Genomic DNA, 17,815 nt, shown 5'->3' with positions numbered 1-17,815 from the left:
ATAAGTAAATGCAGTCTCAAGATCAGTTCAACGTTTATCAAAAGAGTAAAGATCTGAAGTTTTAGCACTGTACAACTAAACTTTCTGATACTGTACTCGATGCTAATTTGGCGTCATGCGTCTGTAAGGCTATGCGTTTGAGCCATTTAGGCATGAGAGCTTCACCATCATCAACCAAAGTGAAGCCCTTGGAGTCCACCAAGACCCAACCGATCAACCTGTGCACAATGTCTGGATATTCACAGATCTAATTTTAAGAGAAAATTAGGAGATCCTCATGCTATGGTTTGAACACGGTCATGCTTGTTGAGGAACGCCTGTCCTGTAGTCAGTCTTGTTCACATTCTTGTTTCCTCGGATGGGCGGCTCATGTAGTTCTGAATTGCCTGATGCAATGGCAGCCATTTTCCTGTAGATGATTTTATTGCACTAATCCATCTGAAAACAGAAGAGAAAAAGATGATGTTAATTGCTGCCATTTCATCCATGTGTTGCCTAAGGCCTTCCTGTCAGAAATCTGCCTGTGTTTTATAACTAGCATGACTTTAGGCTAGCTGCAGTGTTTCGGCGCAGTGTCACCTAGTGGTCAGGAGATATGAAAAATGGCAATTTTTACGTATAACTTTTTTTTCACAAACATATACAACTAAAATGAATTAATATGATACGACAAAACATTGTTAGCAGACCACTGAATGACTAAAACACCAAATTGTATTAGAAAAAAAATACTGGAACTGGTAAGAGTTTAGGTTTAATCTTTAGATTTGGTAAAGGAATGGTTCAATCCTAGTTTTTTTTTTTTTTTGTAAGTGGCCTTAAAGGAACACTCTACTTTTTTTTGAAAATAGGCTTATTTTCCAACTCCCCTAGCGTTAAAAAGTTGAGTTTTACTGTTTTCTAATCCACTCAGCCAATCTCCAGGTCTGGCAGTAGCACTTTTAATCAGATCATCTATGCTAAACTAAGCTAAAAGTGCTACAGCCGGACCTGGAGATCATCTGTGGATTAGGAAACGGTAAAACTCAACTGTTTAACTCTAGGGAAGTTGGAAAATGAGCCTTTTTTCAAAAATAGTGGAGTGTTCCTTTGACTAGCATAATGAAGTGGATTTAATGCATTTACTGAATGCTTTTTAAATGCATGATTGAACATTATTCAATATCAAGTTCATTACCGTTTGTTCTCATTTGCATTCTCTGCGCTTAGGTAGAACACTTGAAAATCTTCAGACGGAGGTCTGAGCTCAATAGCAGATCTTCTGGATCCCATCGGCTGATCTCTCACTGTGTAGCCATGCAGATATATTCCTCCTGCAACAAGACAAATGAGAGCTACTGTATTAGCCATCATAGCAAAGCAAGAAAACTGAAAACATTTGCATGAAAGAACATAAATAAATTGTTAGTATGTCTGATATATACACTATTTGGACACCTGACCATCAGGTACTTTAATAAAATTGCATTCTAAACACAGAGACGTTCATATGGACGTTAGTCCCTCCGTCTGCAGCTATGGCACTTCCACTTTTCTGGAAAGGCTTTCCACAGGATTTTGGAGTGCTTCTGTGGGAATTTTTGCCAGGCAAGGTCAGGTACATACACTACTGTGCAAAAGTCTATCACCACCCAAAAAATTTTTATGTCAGTTGTTTCTATCTTTTGCTGTAGTGTCTCAGTAGGAAATATCAGTTTACTTCTCACAAAAATTCATCTTGCCATTAACTGTAATCATAATCATATCATAATTGTGAACCATTATAGCAGTTGCACTGTTAACAGACGTAGGCTACCTATTGCGCAGGTCGACCGAATGCTGGCGTAGAAGTAGAGGCATCCGTCTTTCAACAGACAGTAGTGCTGTACCCATGAGTCCTTGCTCCTGTCCAGCTGGTGCAGTAACCCAAGGCATTCTGGGTTCTTGACTGCCAGGGGGGGCAGGTTTGAGTTGTGTCGAGTCACATCCACCCACACGTGATCCTGTCTCAACAAGCACCATCATTAGCGTTATGAGCATTACCACAACAACATCAGTCGCTTTCAGCCAATGCGGTTCAGTTTATTCATTCATCCTGCACTTTTGCATTAATAGAGTATATATATAGAAAATAGATATGTGTAATGATGCCACAGCAAATAATGCATGCAGAAATGATTAGGAAGTTACCTGTGTAATAGGATGAACTGCTCTACCCATAGCCTCCAGCCACCTGAGAAACAAACAATTACAAACTCATCTGTTAGATGGGTTTTTGGTATGTAAGTTATTAATCAGTCCGTCTGAAACAAGCTGGATGGCACAATGCAAACAGCAACATTAAGTCTTGTTGCATGGGAAAGGCTCTATGAGTCTAATTCCTTAAAGTGTTGAGGAAACTAATTTGAAACACTTGTGTGACAGCTACACTGTGAATCCTGATTCTTAACAAGTATTTTCTCTCGGGAACACCTTTAATGACCACCCCAACTTTATGTGATGCTGGAGGATGCTTGTACCATTGATTGTTTTGTTTTTTTCAACTGCTTAAACACAAAATCTTTACTTGTCGCACAATTTCTGACACTCTAAGACCAGAAGCACACACCAAATCTGCAAAACCATATGCTAATTCTCAGCCTTTTCAATTTCATAAAATACTTTTTGCAAAACACAACACACAATTCTCTTTGTAACATACACAAATGTTCTCACCTCTTCATCTCTTGGTTTGATGTGGCACACAGGTAGTAAACTCGGTTCCCAGACACAGGGCAGCATCTGAACACAAACGGCTTTCCTAAACTGCAGTCGGCCTCCACCACAGCTCCTTCCAGACTCACCACAGACTGAGCTCGGCTCTTCCCTTCATCCTGTCAATGAGAAGCCAAGTTTACATGGCAATGCACCTTCAGATTTTGCAGGTTCATCTGTCGGGATGAAACAGAGAGCTGCACTCACACGCTTGTTTCTGTAGTAATAGAGGCAGCAGTCTTGTCTGAGCACAAACCATCTCTTTCTCCAGCCTTTCAGCAAACTGGACTGAGTCCTCTTATGCAAGTAACCCCTGCACGCCGGTCGAGGAGTGTTCGGCATTCGACTGATGTCCGAGCCAATGGTCAGAGTTAAAATATCTGGGCCTTTATTATTCGAACCAGAAATCAAATAAAACAATTAGACACAAAGTGAGCTCATGAAGTTATACAGTACAACAGCATCATTATGACTTTATCTTGGTAGTCCACTATAAATAACATTGCAACTATACAGTGTTGGGAAGGTTACTTTGGAAATGTAATAGTAGTGTAACTATTTCAATTGCTTTATTTAAGTAATGTAACTGATTACTTTTATTACTTCTCGAATGTTTTCAACTGTTAATGATTTTCTAGCATGTAAATCGGGCAGGGTTATCTTTACAGTAGCACTCAACACTGACTACTGTCAGAATTTTAAAATCCTCCATCCCTTGAATTAAGATTAAAATAATTTATTTTTAAATCACAGCTCCAACTAAATCAGACTTACTTCAAAATCATTCCAGGGTTAAATACAGATTTAAAATCATAAGAAGAAATAGTTTAGTAACTGTGATACAGTACTGGCATCTAACAATAGCTTGGACAAAACAGGTAATGTGTTATCGAAGAAGCATGTGTCCTAAACTGCTGAAACATTGGTGTCTCATATTTTAAAGCAGTCAGTGCAAGTTATGAAAAAAAATGTCATCTGTATATGAATGTGAGCAAATATTCAGATGTAAACCTCTTTGTAATCATTAACATTTTCATAAGTAACTGTAATTTAATACAATTACATTCTCATTATAATTACATTTATTTTGGGTAACACTTTATTTTAAGGTGTCCTTGTTACACGTTACATGTTCTTACTATTATAATAGCAACAATAAATTATGCATAATTACATGAAGTAACCCTAATCCTAAACATATAGTAACTACATGTTGTTCATTAATATTATTCTGCTCCTAAATGTATAATTACACTGTAACAAGCACACCTTAAAATAAAGTGTAAACTTATTATTTTGTGATTAAATTAATTATATATAACTAGTTGCTTCCCAGCACTGCAGCTATATGTCAAACTACCAGTCAATGTACAGTAAATGATTGCAGAGAGGACAGGGCATGAAACCAACAAACCTAAAATCACCTCAAAATATCAAAACCTTGTCCATGCAGTAATAGGTGTCCACACTACCTTGTCGTGCGAGGTCTGCCGCTTCTGAGTGTGGCACCATCGTCACATCGGTGCTGTTGACCGCCAGCACATAGTCTCCAACCTGCAGACCTGCCTCCTCCGCTGCTCCATCTGAAACACAGACGACTGACCTCTCAACATCACAGGAACATGGCCCATGAATGACGCACTTTGTGCTACTAGTATTTACAATGAGTTAGCATTTAGAGAACTGAAAAGAAAATTTGGTGTCTATTCCTGCATTGTCCATCTGCTCGTGGTAGATTTGCAAAACTAACCCATGTGATTAAAGCATAGTAGTAGAGCTGTTCAAACCTGCTCTCAAGAGAACATCTCTCTACAATCTCTCTCTCTACTTTTACAAATCTGTGATTTTGTGGAAAACCTAACAATGAAGCTCTACTCCTAAATACATCACGAAATACACAAATGAGACTGTACATATTCATCTGAATATACTGACGTTTGTAATGTAAGTGTGTTACTGTTAAGTCATGCATTTGTGGCCATATATATGTGCCATAGTTTTATAGCACTACAACTACAACAACTCTTTTAGTAATCTCATTCAAATCTAGCCCGTTTTATTTTATGCATTTGACTGACACTGATATATATGGCGACTCAAGATTATCAACAATAAAGACAATGATCAGTTGACTACAATGAATATTCAGCATTAATACCATGCTTTGAAGTTGCCAGTAGGGAGAAAGACCTAAGGCTAAGGCTAAGGCTAAAGTTGCACAAAATGTCATGCAGATTTATTATATTATTTACTTTTTAAATCAATATTGTTATAATGTGTAGCTTTTTGCACAAAGGCATGTTCAGAATGTAATGACATATTTAAAACAAGTGTGTTAAAATATCTACTATGTAGTGGATCTTCTCAAGTATGTCACATCTCCTGTGTACTGCAGTTTTGTCTCTTTAAAAGCCTGATTGGCTCCAAATGTTGTTAGAACAGAATATCATACTTGGCAATAAAGCTCTTTTTGATTCTGATTCTGATTATTCAATGCCATCAAGCTAGTATTTTTATAAAATCTAATTTAAAAAATAACTAGTGAGTTTCTCATTCCTTTACCTTGCCAAGCACCAGATATGTATTCTTGATAATAACTTACTTGTGTCCACCTCAGTGACCACGATGGGTTTGGAGAACTGAATCCTGAAGCCCCAGGGATACTCGCCCATGCCTTTGCTGATTTTCACCGTCCGCTCACGAACTGAAACATTATGCATTTTAAACACTGCAAATCATAAATAGCCTGTACTCATCCGAGAATGTCATGAACCCACTTGCTGCTGGTCGAGTACAGCTGCTGAGACAGTGTGCACTTGCATCCTGGTTAACTTCATCTCCATGGTAGATCCATGATACTGAGTGAAAGGTTTCTGTGTAAAATCCTCTGTCCTCGATATCCCGCGTTGACATGTCCACTGAACGAGTGTCCTCAGAGTTCATTGTGTCTTAATGACAAAAAAACAGAAGACAATGTTTTAAATAAAAATGCATTCTACCTACGGTAGACAACATTTTGATAATAGTCATTTTGATAGTACAACTTGTTCTTAATACAAGACCAAACTACCAAAAATATGCCAGAAATCTGGCGTATCAAACACACTAGTTGGGAGCTGAATGCAGGAGAGTACGACTTGCAGGATAGTTTAAAGTGACTAAAATTAGTAAATTCCCTGTCCTTCTTAAATGTATAAGGCTACATTAATAAATGTATGTAATATTTAATATATTCAAATAGCTTTAAGTATAATTATTAGCTTCAGAAGAGCAAGTGTAAACTGAGAATTTAGACTCCATGGTCACCCTGCTTTAAATTCACTTTTTGTGACCTGATATGTGTTGCCATAAATAGGAAAAAATGCATTGATTGCACAAAAACTTCCTTCAAAACCAATATGTAAGTAGATACCTGATTCCTCTGTGATATTGCTAGTAATAGAGCTTCCTCCTGCAGAACTGCGCTGTTTGCTCTCCTTGAAGAGCTTGCGTCTCCTTGCCCAGTGGTCTGAATGCTCCTCTGAATCTTTATGAATGGAGTCTGTTGGAGGCCTGAGGTGCTCTTTGACCTCTAATGAATCTATGAATGATAAAACACACAAAAATCGATAGGTATGATTACAGCAACATTGCAAAGCCAAAGCCAACAAAATACTGTTTTAGTCATTTTCAGTTTCAGGGCACAGATTGGTGGCCCAACAACACAGATGATCCTACAAAACAACTGTAAACAAAAACGCCCAAAAACTGGCCATTGGTAAAACAATCTGCAAAATTATTAAAATGAAAGGGTAAATGAAATAAATTATGGTTTTGGTTGCTAAATGACTCGCTGTCCCCTTTCATGTAAATTCTTACCATTTTTAAAATGAACATATGCTATAAAACTGAACTAAAACCGGCAGTAGTTAAAGCCTTAATTAGTGAGTCAATGATTCAATACGAGTCATTCAAATGATTTAAAGTGAGTAACTTTATGAATATGTCTTTGAATCATTGACTCAGCTGATTTATTCAAATACACAAATCATTAAAATACCACTGTGACTGTGACGTTAGCAGAAGAGAGCAAAAACAGTTGATATCAGCAATATTGTGTCTAAAATGTGTGTCACTTACTATAAACATAAACATTGAAAATTTCATTGCTTATTTAAACTGTAATCAGAAAACCACAATATCACAACTGAAACATGAGCAAGAGAGTGAGTGAAACTGTGTGTGAGTGAATATGTTGAGTTTCAGTTTCTCCAGCATTCAGAGTTTTAAGGAGGTTGTGACACACCAGTGAAAACCACTTTTTAAGAAAGCATAGTGTAAAATGTTTCATTGCTTACTTTTTGAGGCACTTTGCTTTTCAGGCAAGTCATTTTTATAAAGTTTGGTTGTCCTATAGACATCTGTGCTCGTTTTATCCAGGGCTTTATTTGGTCGCACTTCTCCAGACTGTTGAGAGGATGTGTCCATATGTAAGTTTAGTATACTATTTGCAGAAGTTGTGTTTTTTCTTGCTTGTGAGAAATCCTGGAGCTCCTCCACCGCTTCTCTGACGCAGGCAAGGTCCTCTATGGGAGACGCAGTAGGGCTCAAAGCATCAGTCTGATGCTCCTCATCAAATGAGAAGACATGGTTGCCCTGCAGAAATCTCTGCTCACAGTGCCCAGTGATTATTGTCATTACCGAACCTCTTCGTTTCTTCGGAGCGTCGGCTTCGTCTCTGTCACATGTGTTATGCTTGTCACTGTTGGGTAATCCTTCATCAATTTGTTCCTCAGAGTTGCACAAGGAAGGTGGGATGACATGGATAAGAAGCTCCCTTTGATGTCTCTCCATAGTGTCACCTGGAGAAATGGACTCATCCAGCTCCAGCATGTCCTCGTCAAAGCCACTTTCATTGACTTCATTCAGCTCAGGCGCACCATCTTGATCCACATCATCAACGATCATCAAACCAGAACTCGGCTGAAGCTCTGCTGGCCCATGATATCGTTGGCCTCTACAGAAGACTTCTTCTGGACTCTCATCAGACCTGGATGGATAGAAGGGGTTCTTTGTTGAGCGGAAATCTTTAAACTTGGGAATACAAGAGTCTGGACCTGTTGTGGAGCTGGAGCTTGGTCTATAGCTGCTGCTACAGGAAGATTTGCGGCTCCCAAGCGGACGAAGTCTTTCGTCTTCTTCATAAAATCTGCCCATCCTCTCTGCCTGAGAGGGAAGCGACTGAGTGAAAAATGACGACAGTGTGCCAGAGGAAAACGACTCTCTGTATGAGGGAATGCTCTCTCTGGCTTGACTCATTTGATATGACAATCCCGGGTACGTCTTTCGTCTTTTGGGAGGAATGTCCATGTAGCCTGCAGGATTAGTTTCTAGGAAGGCGATGCTGTTGTTGCGCAAGCGCGTGTTCCTTCCGTGATTGTCGATGAAGTTTTTAGTGAAAGAGGATCTGTTTATTGAAGCTCTGGGATTCATGAATAAGTGTTCCTGAGGACTCGAGGACTCACACTTGGGCTCTTTTGTCCCGTTGTCCAGTGTATTCTGGCGTGTAAACTCTTTATACAAGGTAACTTCAGATGCTGGCTGCATGCAATTAGTGTTGTCGTGGCCAGTGAATCTTTCTCTGGGACTGATTTGACAAGATGCAACCTTTTCTGCCAGGAAATCCTGTGCATTACTCTTCTTATCAGCAAATTCATCAGGGGGAGGGATATCCCATAATGCCTCATTATTGAGACTGCTGGGCAGTAAGTGCTGTTTCTGATGTTGCCAGAAATCATAGGGTGATGAACAAGAGGAGGATCCATCAACCAGTGTGAAATCTGTGTCCGTCTGGCCACCTGTGTTTCCCCAGTGGGAGTTGTTTTGACAGCAGCTTTTACGGCAAGCCACTTCTTCGGGATCCTCCAATGAGCTCTGCTTCTTGGAAGCATGCGATGACTCTGAATTCAGCTCTGCAATGCTAGTGAGGCTGATAGTCTCACTGATGTTTAGTTTGTTATCTGCTCCTTGTCGGTTCCATGAACACACGTGGTTGTTTTTTCGAGTTTGATGTTTTTCAGTTCTTAAATGAGTCTCTTCTCTTTTGTCTCTGTGGTTTTGAACGATAAAGGTTGTCTTGATATTTGAAACATCCGATGTCACAACTTCATTGATCTCAAGCTTCATATTTGGGCTCATGCACTTGACCTCAGTGGTTGTGACTGCTATTACACTACTAACCATTGCTTCATGGCACCATTCGAACACAACTCTGGGAGAAGACAGTCCAAAGTTATCGATGGTCACAGAATGTGTGATTTTTAACCCTGGACCTCTGTGTACTGGTTCTGAGTCTTTTTTCTTTTTGTCCTGGAAGAAATCTTTGCAACTCCCAGGTCTGTTTTCTTTCTCCGTGGTTGGAGTCTCAGTCTCCTTCTCGTCTTCAGACACTGACAGTTCATGCTCTTTACAGAAGGAGTCAGTTTCTCCCTTCTCTGCAGCTTCCACAGTGTCCACCATTGTGGGTCTTTGAAAATGATATGGAGAGATGCATTCTGTACAAAAAGAAAAGAAGTTTAGATGCATTGCATTGTCTTATTTGTAACAGAAGACTTGTTCATGTTTCATGCTGCTTGCTAATGGATCATGTTATCTGGATAACTTTATCAGATTCCAAAAATTAAGAACTTGTAATTAGATTATATTACATTTTTGAATTACTCATAATCTGACTACAATACATTCTGTATTTACAGACATAATTTAGTACATTTTCATAGTCCTTTTTGAGATCTCAATGCAGATTTTTGCGGCCCCTAATCGGGCACCTGTGCTGCAGGTGTGAGCTCAGCGTGACTCAGACAGTGTTTAGAGGATTACGGTCCACATATAGATCAGCACTCACGTTTACTGCTGCTGGAGCTCCGCCTCCTGTGGCTGCGGCTCCTCCTCTTCCTCCGACTCATTCTGCTGGATGACCTGACATCTACAGTCCTGTACACTAAAACATAGAAACATGGGCCAGTCTCATCTTCTGTGGTGTTGTTGTTTGTTTGTAAAGAACTCTTATTCATTCATAAACTAAAGAATTAATTGATCAATCCAAAGTAATGTTCATTTATACGAGCTGAAATGTTAAAAATGAAAATGTTTTATTATTGTAGAAATGAACATTAAACTAGATGAATAAATGCTGTGACATTTTGCTCCTCACTAACTAACACAAACAAGACTAACTAACTTATAACACTTACACTATTTCATTTCAAATGATCCTTATACAAATACATTTTTAAAAGCCTGACTATTTCATAGGGTCTCTCGATATAATCATAAAAGCTGTGTGCATAAATGCTGTTATAAGAAGTCAGTCAACAAACAAATAATAATCACTGCAAAAATGTAACATTAGTTTTTTCTTTCTATATATATATATATAATTTTTATGGAAGACAAGACATATGATGACAAATGTGTGTGTCTGCCTTGTTTTGCAGACACAGAGTTTTGCAAGAGTCAGCAAAGTCTTAACCTTGCCATGACAATCACTAACTACAAGAGACACATTTAAACTATATGAAACTATATACAGATCCAGACCAATGTACATTCTTACCTGAAGGCAGTCGGTTCACGTTTCAGCAGAGGTTCCTTTAGAGAAGTAATGATGTAAAGGCGGTATCTGCATCAACAGCAGCTGATATCAGTGCACTGCTCCACTTCTTATTGTTCTATTCTTGATATAAAGCCCAGAAGGAGCTTAAATGAACTAATCCTTCTGAGACCCAGCCCTGTGTCAGTGTATGAAACACCCTTCTGAAAGGTAACCAATCGCATTTCCTATTTAGTTTTTGTAAGGAAATGTACTTATATACATAATAGCAGCCATATATATATCATATATATATATATATATATATATATATATATATATATATATATATATATATATATATATATATCATATCTAAAGCATATCTAAAAAATTTTTTTTGTTTTTTTTCATTAAAAAAAACATTTTACATTTATTTTTGCAAATGATTAAACTTTATAAATGCATTATGACCATATAACATGTGGTTTGCCAAGTTCTTGTCACAGTACGTGGTTGTAGATAGTGCACGAGTAACCAAAATAGACTTTAATTCCACTTTAACACAAAGAACACAAGAGCAAAATAGCATCAACTCACGTGTACCATTAAATCAACATTAATCCAGGATGAAGAACAGACAGAAACTGAAGGCTTATGAAGACAGGAGGGAAACAGAGCAAACGAGATGATCAATCAGCAAAGGTGAACAGAACGAAGGTGATTAACTAATTATGAGAACAGGAACCAAACCAGATAAGGACAAACAAGAACAAACACGTGACAGATCTCTCTGAACCACAATATCTTTGTAATAATATAATCATTTTTGTGAGAAGTGTATGTGTTATTATGGCCTTTGGCTTTACAGCCAAGCCTCATTTTATTATTATATTTATTTAACATTTTAATCATGTAATTAATAAACAGTTTTGAATTACGTTTTTGAGTGGTACCACTAGTCCTCCATGACACATGACACTCCATGAATATATATTTTCTTTTTCTTTATTTTTTTTTCAGTTTCTTTAACAAAATATAACTTAATTCTGCTTAAACTCTGCTAAAAACTCCCTCCCACATTCACAACCCCCATACTCCAAAAAACACCTACAGTATGCATATATAATAATAATAATAATAATAAAGAATAGATTAAATAAAATGCAAGTCAGTGTCATTAATGAGATCTAAAGCAGATGTGCATTTAATGATGTTCTTCTAATGTGTTTCATGGCTCAAAACCAGATTTAGGATGTGAGGTGAGAAATTGTTTTTGTTATGAAACAACAGTATTCAGGCTTAGGATGTAACCTGCACTGTGTTGTCTTCACAAGTGGGTTAGAGATGAGGGAGTGCCCCATCTCAAAGGTTTTAACGTCCTTTGGGAGGGAACGTCTCCAGTTCTAATGGCTACCATGCACTTGTCTTGTTTCACACACACTTCTTTTTCACACACTGCTGGGCTCAGTTTGTCTGTGAGAGGCTGTTATTGGACTTTGACTGACAGGTTGGGAGCCACAGGAGTGAGACTGTCACTGTCGTGATAGGGCCTGCATTTCCTGTCTTTCGGTTTCAGACGGGAGTCAAATTAACAACAGTTTAAAGAGAATATTTAAAGCTGCCTGCCAAAGTGTACAGTAAAATTATGTTTTAATATTTTATATACTGTTAAAATAAAAATACAATTAAACTAAGTTAAAATAAAACAAGTTATATAACCACTGAAAAACTAGATGGGAAGCTAGATGTCCAAAATTAAAATCAATCAATAAATATATGTATAAAATATGTGCATAAATTGATTAATATATACTTTTTTTACATTGTTCCTTGTATAATACTATGCTATGTCCTCAAAATGCTTTTATCATAAAGCATGATTTGTAAATTAATGGATTTGAAATTTTCATCACGCATATATGGCTTTTTTTCAGGTAAACATGCTCAGTAGCACACTTGGGATAGCACTGTCAAGTCAAGTCAAGTCACAATTTATTTCTATAGCACATATAAAAGCAACAGAGGTAAAATGCCAAACGCCAAAATGCTGTACAACAAAACACAATATATAAAAAGCATAATATGAGACATGCATTATAAAAAATAAAATAAAAAAAAATCATTAAAATATAATCAGAGCAAACTGACATCAAATCCTTAAACTGACATTAATCAAGTGCCAGAGAAAACAAATAAGATTTGAGAAGATTTTGGACAATATGCAGACTAGAAATAGCTGTTTGAGGCAGGCCACAGTAAGGAGAATTACAGTAATCCAGGCTTGATTGTAAATTAGTTCAGAGGTTGGAAGGAAGAGGACGAGGGGTCGGCTTTACTGCTGACGACTTTAATTACAAAAATATAAAACAAAGACAGTGCCTCTCGCACCATAAACAGAAAACTCAGTCCGGTATGCGCAGCTTTGGCATTCACGCACGTCAGCAGCGGGTCTCTCTCGTTCTGCTCCTGTTTCTCCTGGCGTTAAATACTCTCTCCACGCCATTACTGAAACAAGAGAGAGGTGTTGATTATTTCCGTTGAGCCCGCTCACTCACCGTTCGTCTCCCAATTTTCTCTCCGGCTGCAGACTTCGCTAATGCCTCCGCCTCCACATACCCCCACCGCCCGACTCAGGCCGGGGAGCCATCCGGCCTGCAGCCTCGCCCCCCCCCCCCCCCCCCCCCATTTCTGGAGAGGAAGTCGGCCACAGCCATCTGAACACCCGGCCTGTGGATCACCTTGAACTTAAAAGGCTTTAGAGCCAGATACCACCGAGTGATCCGCGCGTTGGTATCCTTCATGTGGTGGAGCCATTGCAGGGGGGCGTGGTCCGAACAGAGGGTGAACTCCCGTCCCAGGAGATAGTAGCGGAGGGTGAGGACGGTCCACCTGATTGCCAGGCACTCTTTTTCAATGGTGCTGTACTTAGTCTCTCTCTTAGAGCTTATGACTAATGTACAACACCGGCCGTTCCTCTCCCTCCATCTCCTGAGACAGGACTGCACCCAGCCCCCGGTCCGACTCGTCTGTCTGCAAAAGAAAAGGGAGAGAAAAATTAGGAGCGTGTAACAACGGCCCACCACATAGGGCAGCCTTCACTTGGATAAAGGCCTGCTGACACGGCTCCATCCACTGGACTGTATCAGGCGCCTCCTTTTTAGTAAGATCAGTCAAGGGGCTGGTGAGGTCCGAATAATTAGGCACAAACCGTCTATAATATCCCGCCAGACCCAAGAACTGTCTTACCTCCTTTTTGGTCTTAGAACGCGGACAGGTCGCAACCGCGGCTTTCTTATCAATTTGGGGACGCACCTGTCCATGCCCCAAGTGGAAGCCCAGATACCTTACTTCCACACGCCCAACTGCACACTTCTTCGGGTTTGCCGTGAGTCCAGCCCCTCTCAGCGACTTCAAAACCGCCCTCAAATGCTGCATATGCCGCTGCCAATCATTACTAAATATAATGATATCGTCCAGATAGGCAGCGGCATAAGCAGCATGGGGTCGCAGGATCTTGTCCATGAGCCGCTGGAAGGTGGCTGGAGCCCCAAACAAGCCGAACAGCAGGGTAACGAATTGGTGTAAACCAAACGGCGTTGTGAAAGCTGTCTTTTCTTTGGATAATGGAGACAAGGGGATCTGCCAATATCCCTTCGTAAGGTCCAACGTCGAATAAAAGCAAGCCGTGCCGAGCCGATCAAGTAACTTGTCAACCCACGGCATTGGATATGCGTCGAATTTCGACACAGCATTCACCTTGCGGTAGTCCACACAGAAACGGACCGAGCCATCGGGTTTTGGAACCAAAACTATTGGACCCGCCCAGTTGCTGTTGGACTCTTCTATTACCCCCATTTCAAGCATCGCGCCTAATTCAGCCTGAACTACCTTTTTCTTATGCTCAGGCAAACGATACGGCCGGCTGCGAACTACCAAGCCCGACTCCGTCTCGATATGGTGCTGAATTAGGTTTGTACGGCTGGGTAGGGGCGAAAACACGTCGGCAAATTCAGCCTGCAACCTCGTGACGTCAGTGAGCTGGGACGGCGAGAGGTGATCTCCCCCTGGGGCCAGGGTGAGGGATTGCGTTTTGACACTCGCCTCTGGCCCAAGATCGTCCTCTCCACTAATCACCGTCGCCAACATCACTGGCTCCACCTCCTTCCATTTTTTAAGGAGATTGAGGTGGTATATCTGACGTGCTCCGTTCCTATCCAACCGTATAACCTCATAATCGAGCTCTCCGACTTGTCGTGTGACCTCAAATGGCCCCTGCCACTTTGACATTAATTTGGAGCTTGACGTTGGGAGCAATACAAGTACTTTCTCTCCCGGTGCAAATTTGCGGAGTTTAGCGCCCCTGTTGTACAGGCGGCTCTGTCTGTCCTGGGCTTCTAACAAATTCTCCCTTGATAGCCGCCCCAAAGTGTGGAGTTTTGTTCTCAAGTCCAGGACATACTGAATTTCGTTTTTGCTTTTAGAGGGTCCCTCCTCCAAAGTTTCCCTCAGGACATCCAGCACCCCGCGGGGCTGTCGTCCGTAGAGAAGCTCGAAGGGGGAAACCCCGTGGAGGCTTGCGGGACCTCTCGCACAGCGTACAACAAGGGCTCTAACCACTTATCCCAATTTTTGGTGTCTTTCCGGACGAACTTACGAATCATGGATTTAAGCGTGCGATTAAAGCATTCAACCAGGACGTCGGTCTGTGGGTGATAGACGCTGGTCCGAATCGATTTAATGCCCAACAATTCGTAAAGTTCGCGTAACGTACGTGACATGAACGCCGTGCCTTGATTGGTGAGGACCCTCTCTAGGGAGAGGGTCTTTTAAAATGGCAAAAAAAGGATAGGTGAGCATTTGGGGAGGATGGAGAAGCTGGCCTTCGATGGTACGGACCTGTTGGAACGCATGTTTCAATGTCTCATCTCGAGACTGCTCCAGGGGAAAGTCATCGCGCTCTGAGAGACCCCACCTCTCGACTTCACACGTTTCCCCTGAAGCAGGACTCGATGGTCCCGGCTCAGTTTCTCCCACCTGCACCCGGGCGCCCCCGACCCGTGCCTTATTACCCCAAGAGGCATCCGCGCATAGAGACCCCAATAGAGCATCGAAGATGAGGGCCGGGTGGCCGGGATCTAGGGAGAGGGACAGGGCGAGAGAGAGAAGGAGGGGGGAGAGGGGAAGAGAGAGAGGTAGAGGGTAGGGGTTCGCCGACCCCTGGGCACGCAACCATGTGGTCCTCCGCCAAATGGATGGCCTAGTCCAGCGACGTGGGGCGGTGGCACTGGACATACTCGGCCGTCTTCTTGGGTAGGCGAGCGACGAACTGCTCCAGCACCAAAATATAAAACAAAGACGGTGCCTCTCGCACCATAATCAGAAAACTCAGTCCGGTATGCGCAGTTTTGTCATTCACGCTCGTCAGCAGCGGGTCTCTCTCGTTCTACTCCTGTTTCTCCTGGCGTTAAATACTCTCTCCACGTCACTTGTGATCATTTAATTGCAAAAAAAAAATATTTTCCATCCAACCTTTTATCTCCTCAAAACAGTCGCAGAGCACATCCAAAGAATCACTGCTGTCAGTTTTTGTCATCTGTGTATAGTCAGCATAGCAGTGGTATGAAATTTTATATTTATTGAAAATGTTACCCAAAGGAAGCATGTAAAGTGAAAAAAGAAGAGGGCCTAAAATGGATCCTTGGGGCACACCACATGACAAAGGAGCTGACAAAGAAGAAAACTTCACAATGCTCACTGAAAACGTTCTGTCTTTAAGATACGAGGTGACACCCTGAACACCCACCCCCTTTCCAACCTATGTAATATAATCCCCACTTAAATCCAACAAAATAAGAACCGCATGTGAACCAATATCAAGCACTTGCAAAAGGTCATTGTTTACTTTCAATAGTGCAGTTTCTGTGCTGTGCAGTGATCTTAAACCCGACTGAAATTTATTTAAACATTGGACATATAGGACTGATATAGGAATTCAACTCATAATAAACAACTCTCTCTAATAGTTTTGAGATAAAGGCAACTTAGAAATAGGTCTGAAGTTAGGATAGATGAGTTAGGATGAGGTTTCTTAAGCAGAGGATGAACCACAGCATGTTTGAAACTAGCTGGTACAATTCCATTTGCTAAAGAACTATTAATGATGGCCATTACGGCCTTGCAACTCAGGGTTGCAAACACTTCCTTAAAAAGACGAGCCGAGATGACATCTGACTCACAGTTGGATAATTTAGTCTTAAAAACAATATCTGCTTGCCCTACAGAGGAAATTGGATGAAAACAAGTTAACAAATCTGTTGGTGAACCGCTCAATGGAGGATCATATGTTGATGGCTTACGTACGTGACATGAACGCCGTGCCTTGATTGGTGAGGACCCTCTCTAGCGAGAGGGTCTTTTAAAATGGCAAAAAAAGGATAGGTGAGCATTTGGGGAGGATGGAGAAGCTGGCTGTCGATGGTACGGACCTGTTGGAATGCATGTTTCAATGTCTCATCTCGAGACTGCTCCAGGGGAAAGTCATCGCGCTCTGAGAGACCCCACCTCTCGACTTCACGCGTTTCCCCTGAAGCAGGACTCGATGGTCCCGGCTCAGTTTATCCCACCTGCACCCGGGCGCCCACGACCCGTGCCTTATTACCCCAAGAGGCATCCGCACATAGAGACCCCAATAGAGCATCGAAGATGAGGGGCGGGTGGCCGGGATCTAGGGAGAGGGACAGGGCGAGAGAGAGAAGGAGGGGGGAGAGGGGAAGAGAGAGAGGTAGAGGGTAGGGGTTCGCCGCCCCCTGGGCACGCCACCATGTGGTCCTCCGCCAAATGGATGGCCTAGTCCAGCAACGTGGGGTGGTGGCACTGGACATACTCAGCCGTCTTCTTGGGTAGGTGAGCGACGAACTGCTCCAGCACCAAAATATAAAACAAAGACGGTGCCTCTCGCACCATAATCAGAAAACTCAGTCCGGTATGCGCAGCTTTGGCATTCACGCTCGTCAGCAGCGGGTCTCTCTCGTTCTACTCCTGTTTCTCCTGGCGTTAAATACTCTCTCCACGCCACTTGTGATCATTTAATTGCAAAAAAAAAATATTTTCCATCCAACCTTTTATCTCCTCAAAACAGTCGCAGAGCACATCCAAAGAATCACTGCTGTCAGTTTTTGTCATCTGTGTATAGTCAGCATAGCAGTGGTATGAAATCTTATATTTATTAAAAATGTTACCTAAAGGAAGCATGTAAAGTGAAAAAAGAAGAGGGCCTAAAATGGATCCTTGGGGCACACCACATGACAAAGGAGCTGACAAAGAAGAAAACTTCACAATGCTCACTTAAAACGTTCTGTCTTTAAGATACGAGGTGACACCCTGAACACCCACCATCTTTCCAACCTATGTAATATAATCCCCACTTAAATCCAACAAAATAAGAACCGCATGTGAACCAATATCAAGCACTTGCAAAAGGTCATTGTTTACTTTCAATAGTGCAGTTTC

General features: G+C 41.3%; 2 protein-coding genes across 2 annotated transcripts; both read right to left on the bottom strand.

The window, feature by feature from the left end:
* Nucleotides 1-250: 250 nt before the first annotated feature.
* On the bottom strand, nucleotides 251-8,208 carry LOC132127353 (uncharacterized). Its single transcript, XM_059539177.1, has 11 exons — nucleotides 7,071-8,208; nucleotides 6,146-6,313; nucleotides 5,511-5,681; nucleotides 5,336-5,437; nucleotides 4,206-4,316; nucleotides 2,941-3,119; nucleotides 2,695-2,852; nucleotides 2,170-2,212; nucleotides 1,796-1,982; nucleotides 1,178-1,313; nucleotides 251-438 (listed from the first exon to the last, which is right to left on the bottom strand). Exons 1-11 carry the CDS (start codon nucleotides 8,203-8,205, stop codon nucleotides 339-341), a joined length of 2,490 nt encoding a protein of 829 aa, XP_059395160.1. The 5' UTR covers nucleotides 8,206-8,208; the 3' UTR covers nucleotides 251-338.
* A 94-nt stretch (nucleotides 8,209-8,302) lies between these two features.
* On the bottom strand, nucleotides 8,303-14,170 carry LOC132126957 (uncharacterized). The gene is made up of 5 exons (XM_059538581.1): nucleotides 14,063-14,170; nucleotides 13,312-13,336; nucleotides 9,617-9,712; nucleotides 8,409-9,266; nucleotides 8,303-8,313 (listed from the first exon to the last, which is right to left on the bottom strand). The coding sequence occupies exons 1-5, from the start codon at nucleotides 14,168-14,170 to the stop codon at nucleotides 8,303-8,305; spliced, it is 1,098 nt and encodes a 365-aa protein (XP_059394564.1).
* Between the last annotated feature and the right edge of the window lie 3,645 nt (nucleotides 14,171-17,815).

Source organism: Carassius carassius, chromosome 45 (assembly GCF_963082965.1).
Source record: "Carassius carassius chromosome 45, fCarCar2.1, whole genome shotgun sequence".
In the NCBI taxonomy this organism is placed as follows: Eukaryota; Metazoa; Chordata; class Actinopteri; order Cypriniformes; family Cyprinidae; genus Carassius; species Carassius carassius.
This window is presented reverse-complemented; position numbering and strand designations above follow the sequence as displayed.

Bases quoted from the DNA above. Each gene is read 5' to 3' on its own strand.
- LOC132127353 (XM_059539177.1), bottom strand. From the start codon at position 8,205: ATGAATCCCAGAGCTTCAATAAACAGATCCTCTTTCACTAAAAACTTC. The intron at 2,853-2,940 runs GTGAGTGCAGCT...TCTCATTGACAG, and splicing joins ATTACTACAGAAACAAGCGT to GATGAAGGGAAGAGCCGAGC. The intron at 2,213-2,694 runs GTGAGAACATTT...TTTGTTTCTCAG, and splicing joins TCAAACCAAGAGATGAAGAG to GTGGCTGGAGGCTATGGGTA.
- LOC132126957 (XM_059538581.1), bottom strand. From the start codon at position 14,170: ATGCTTGAAATGGGGGTAATAGAAGAGTCCAACAGCAACTGGGCGGGT. The intron at 9,713-13,311 runs GTGCAGTCCTGT...TCTATGTTTTAG, and splicing joins CGAGTCGGACCGGGGGCTGG to TGTACAGGACTGTAGATGTC. The intron at 9,267-9,616 runs GTGAGTGCTGAT...CTTTTTGTACAG, and splicing joins GAGCTCCAGCAGCAGTAAAC to AATGCATCTCTCCATATCAT.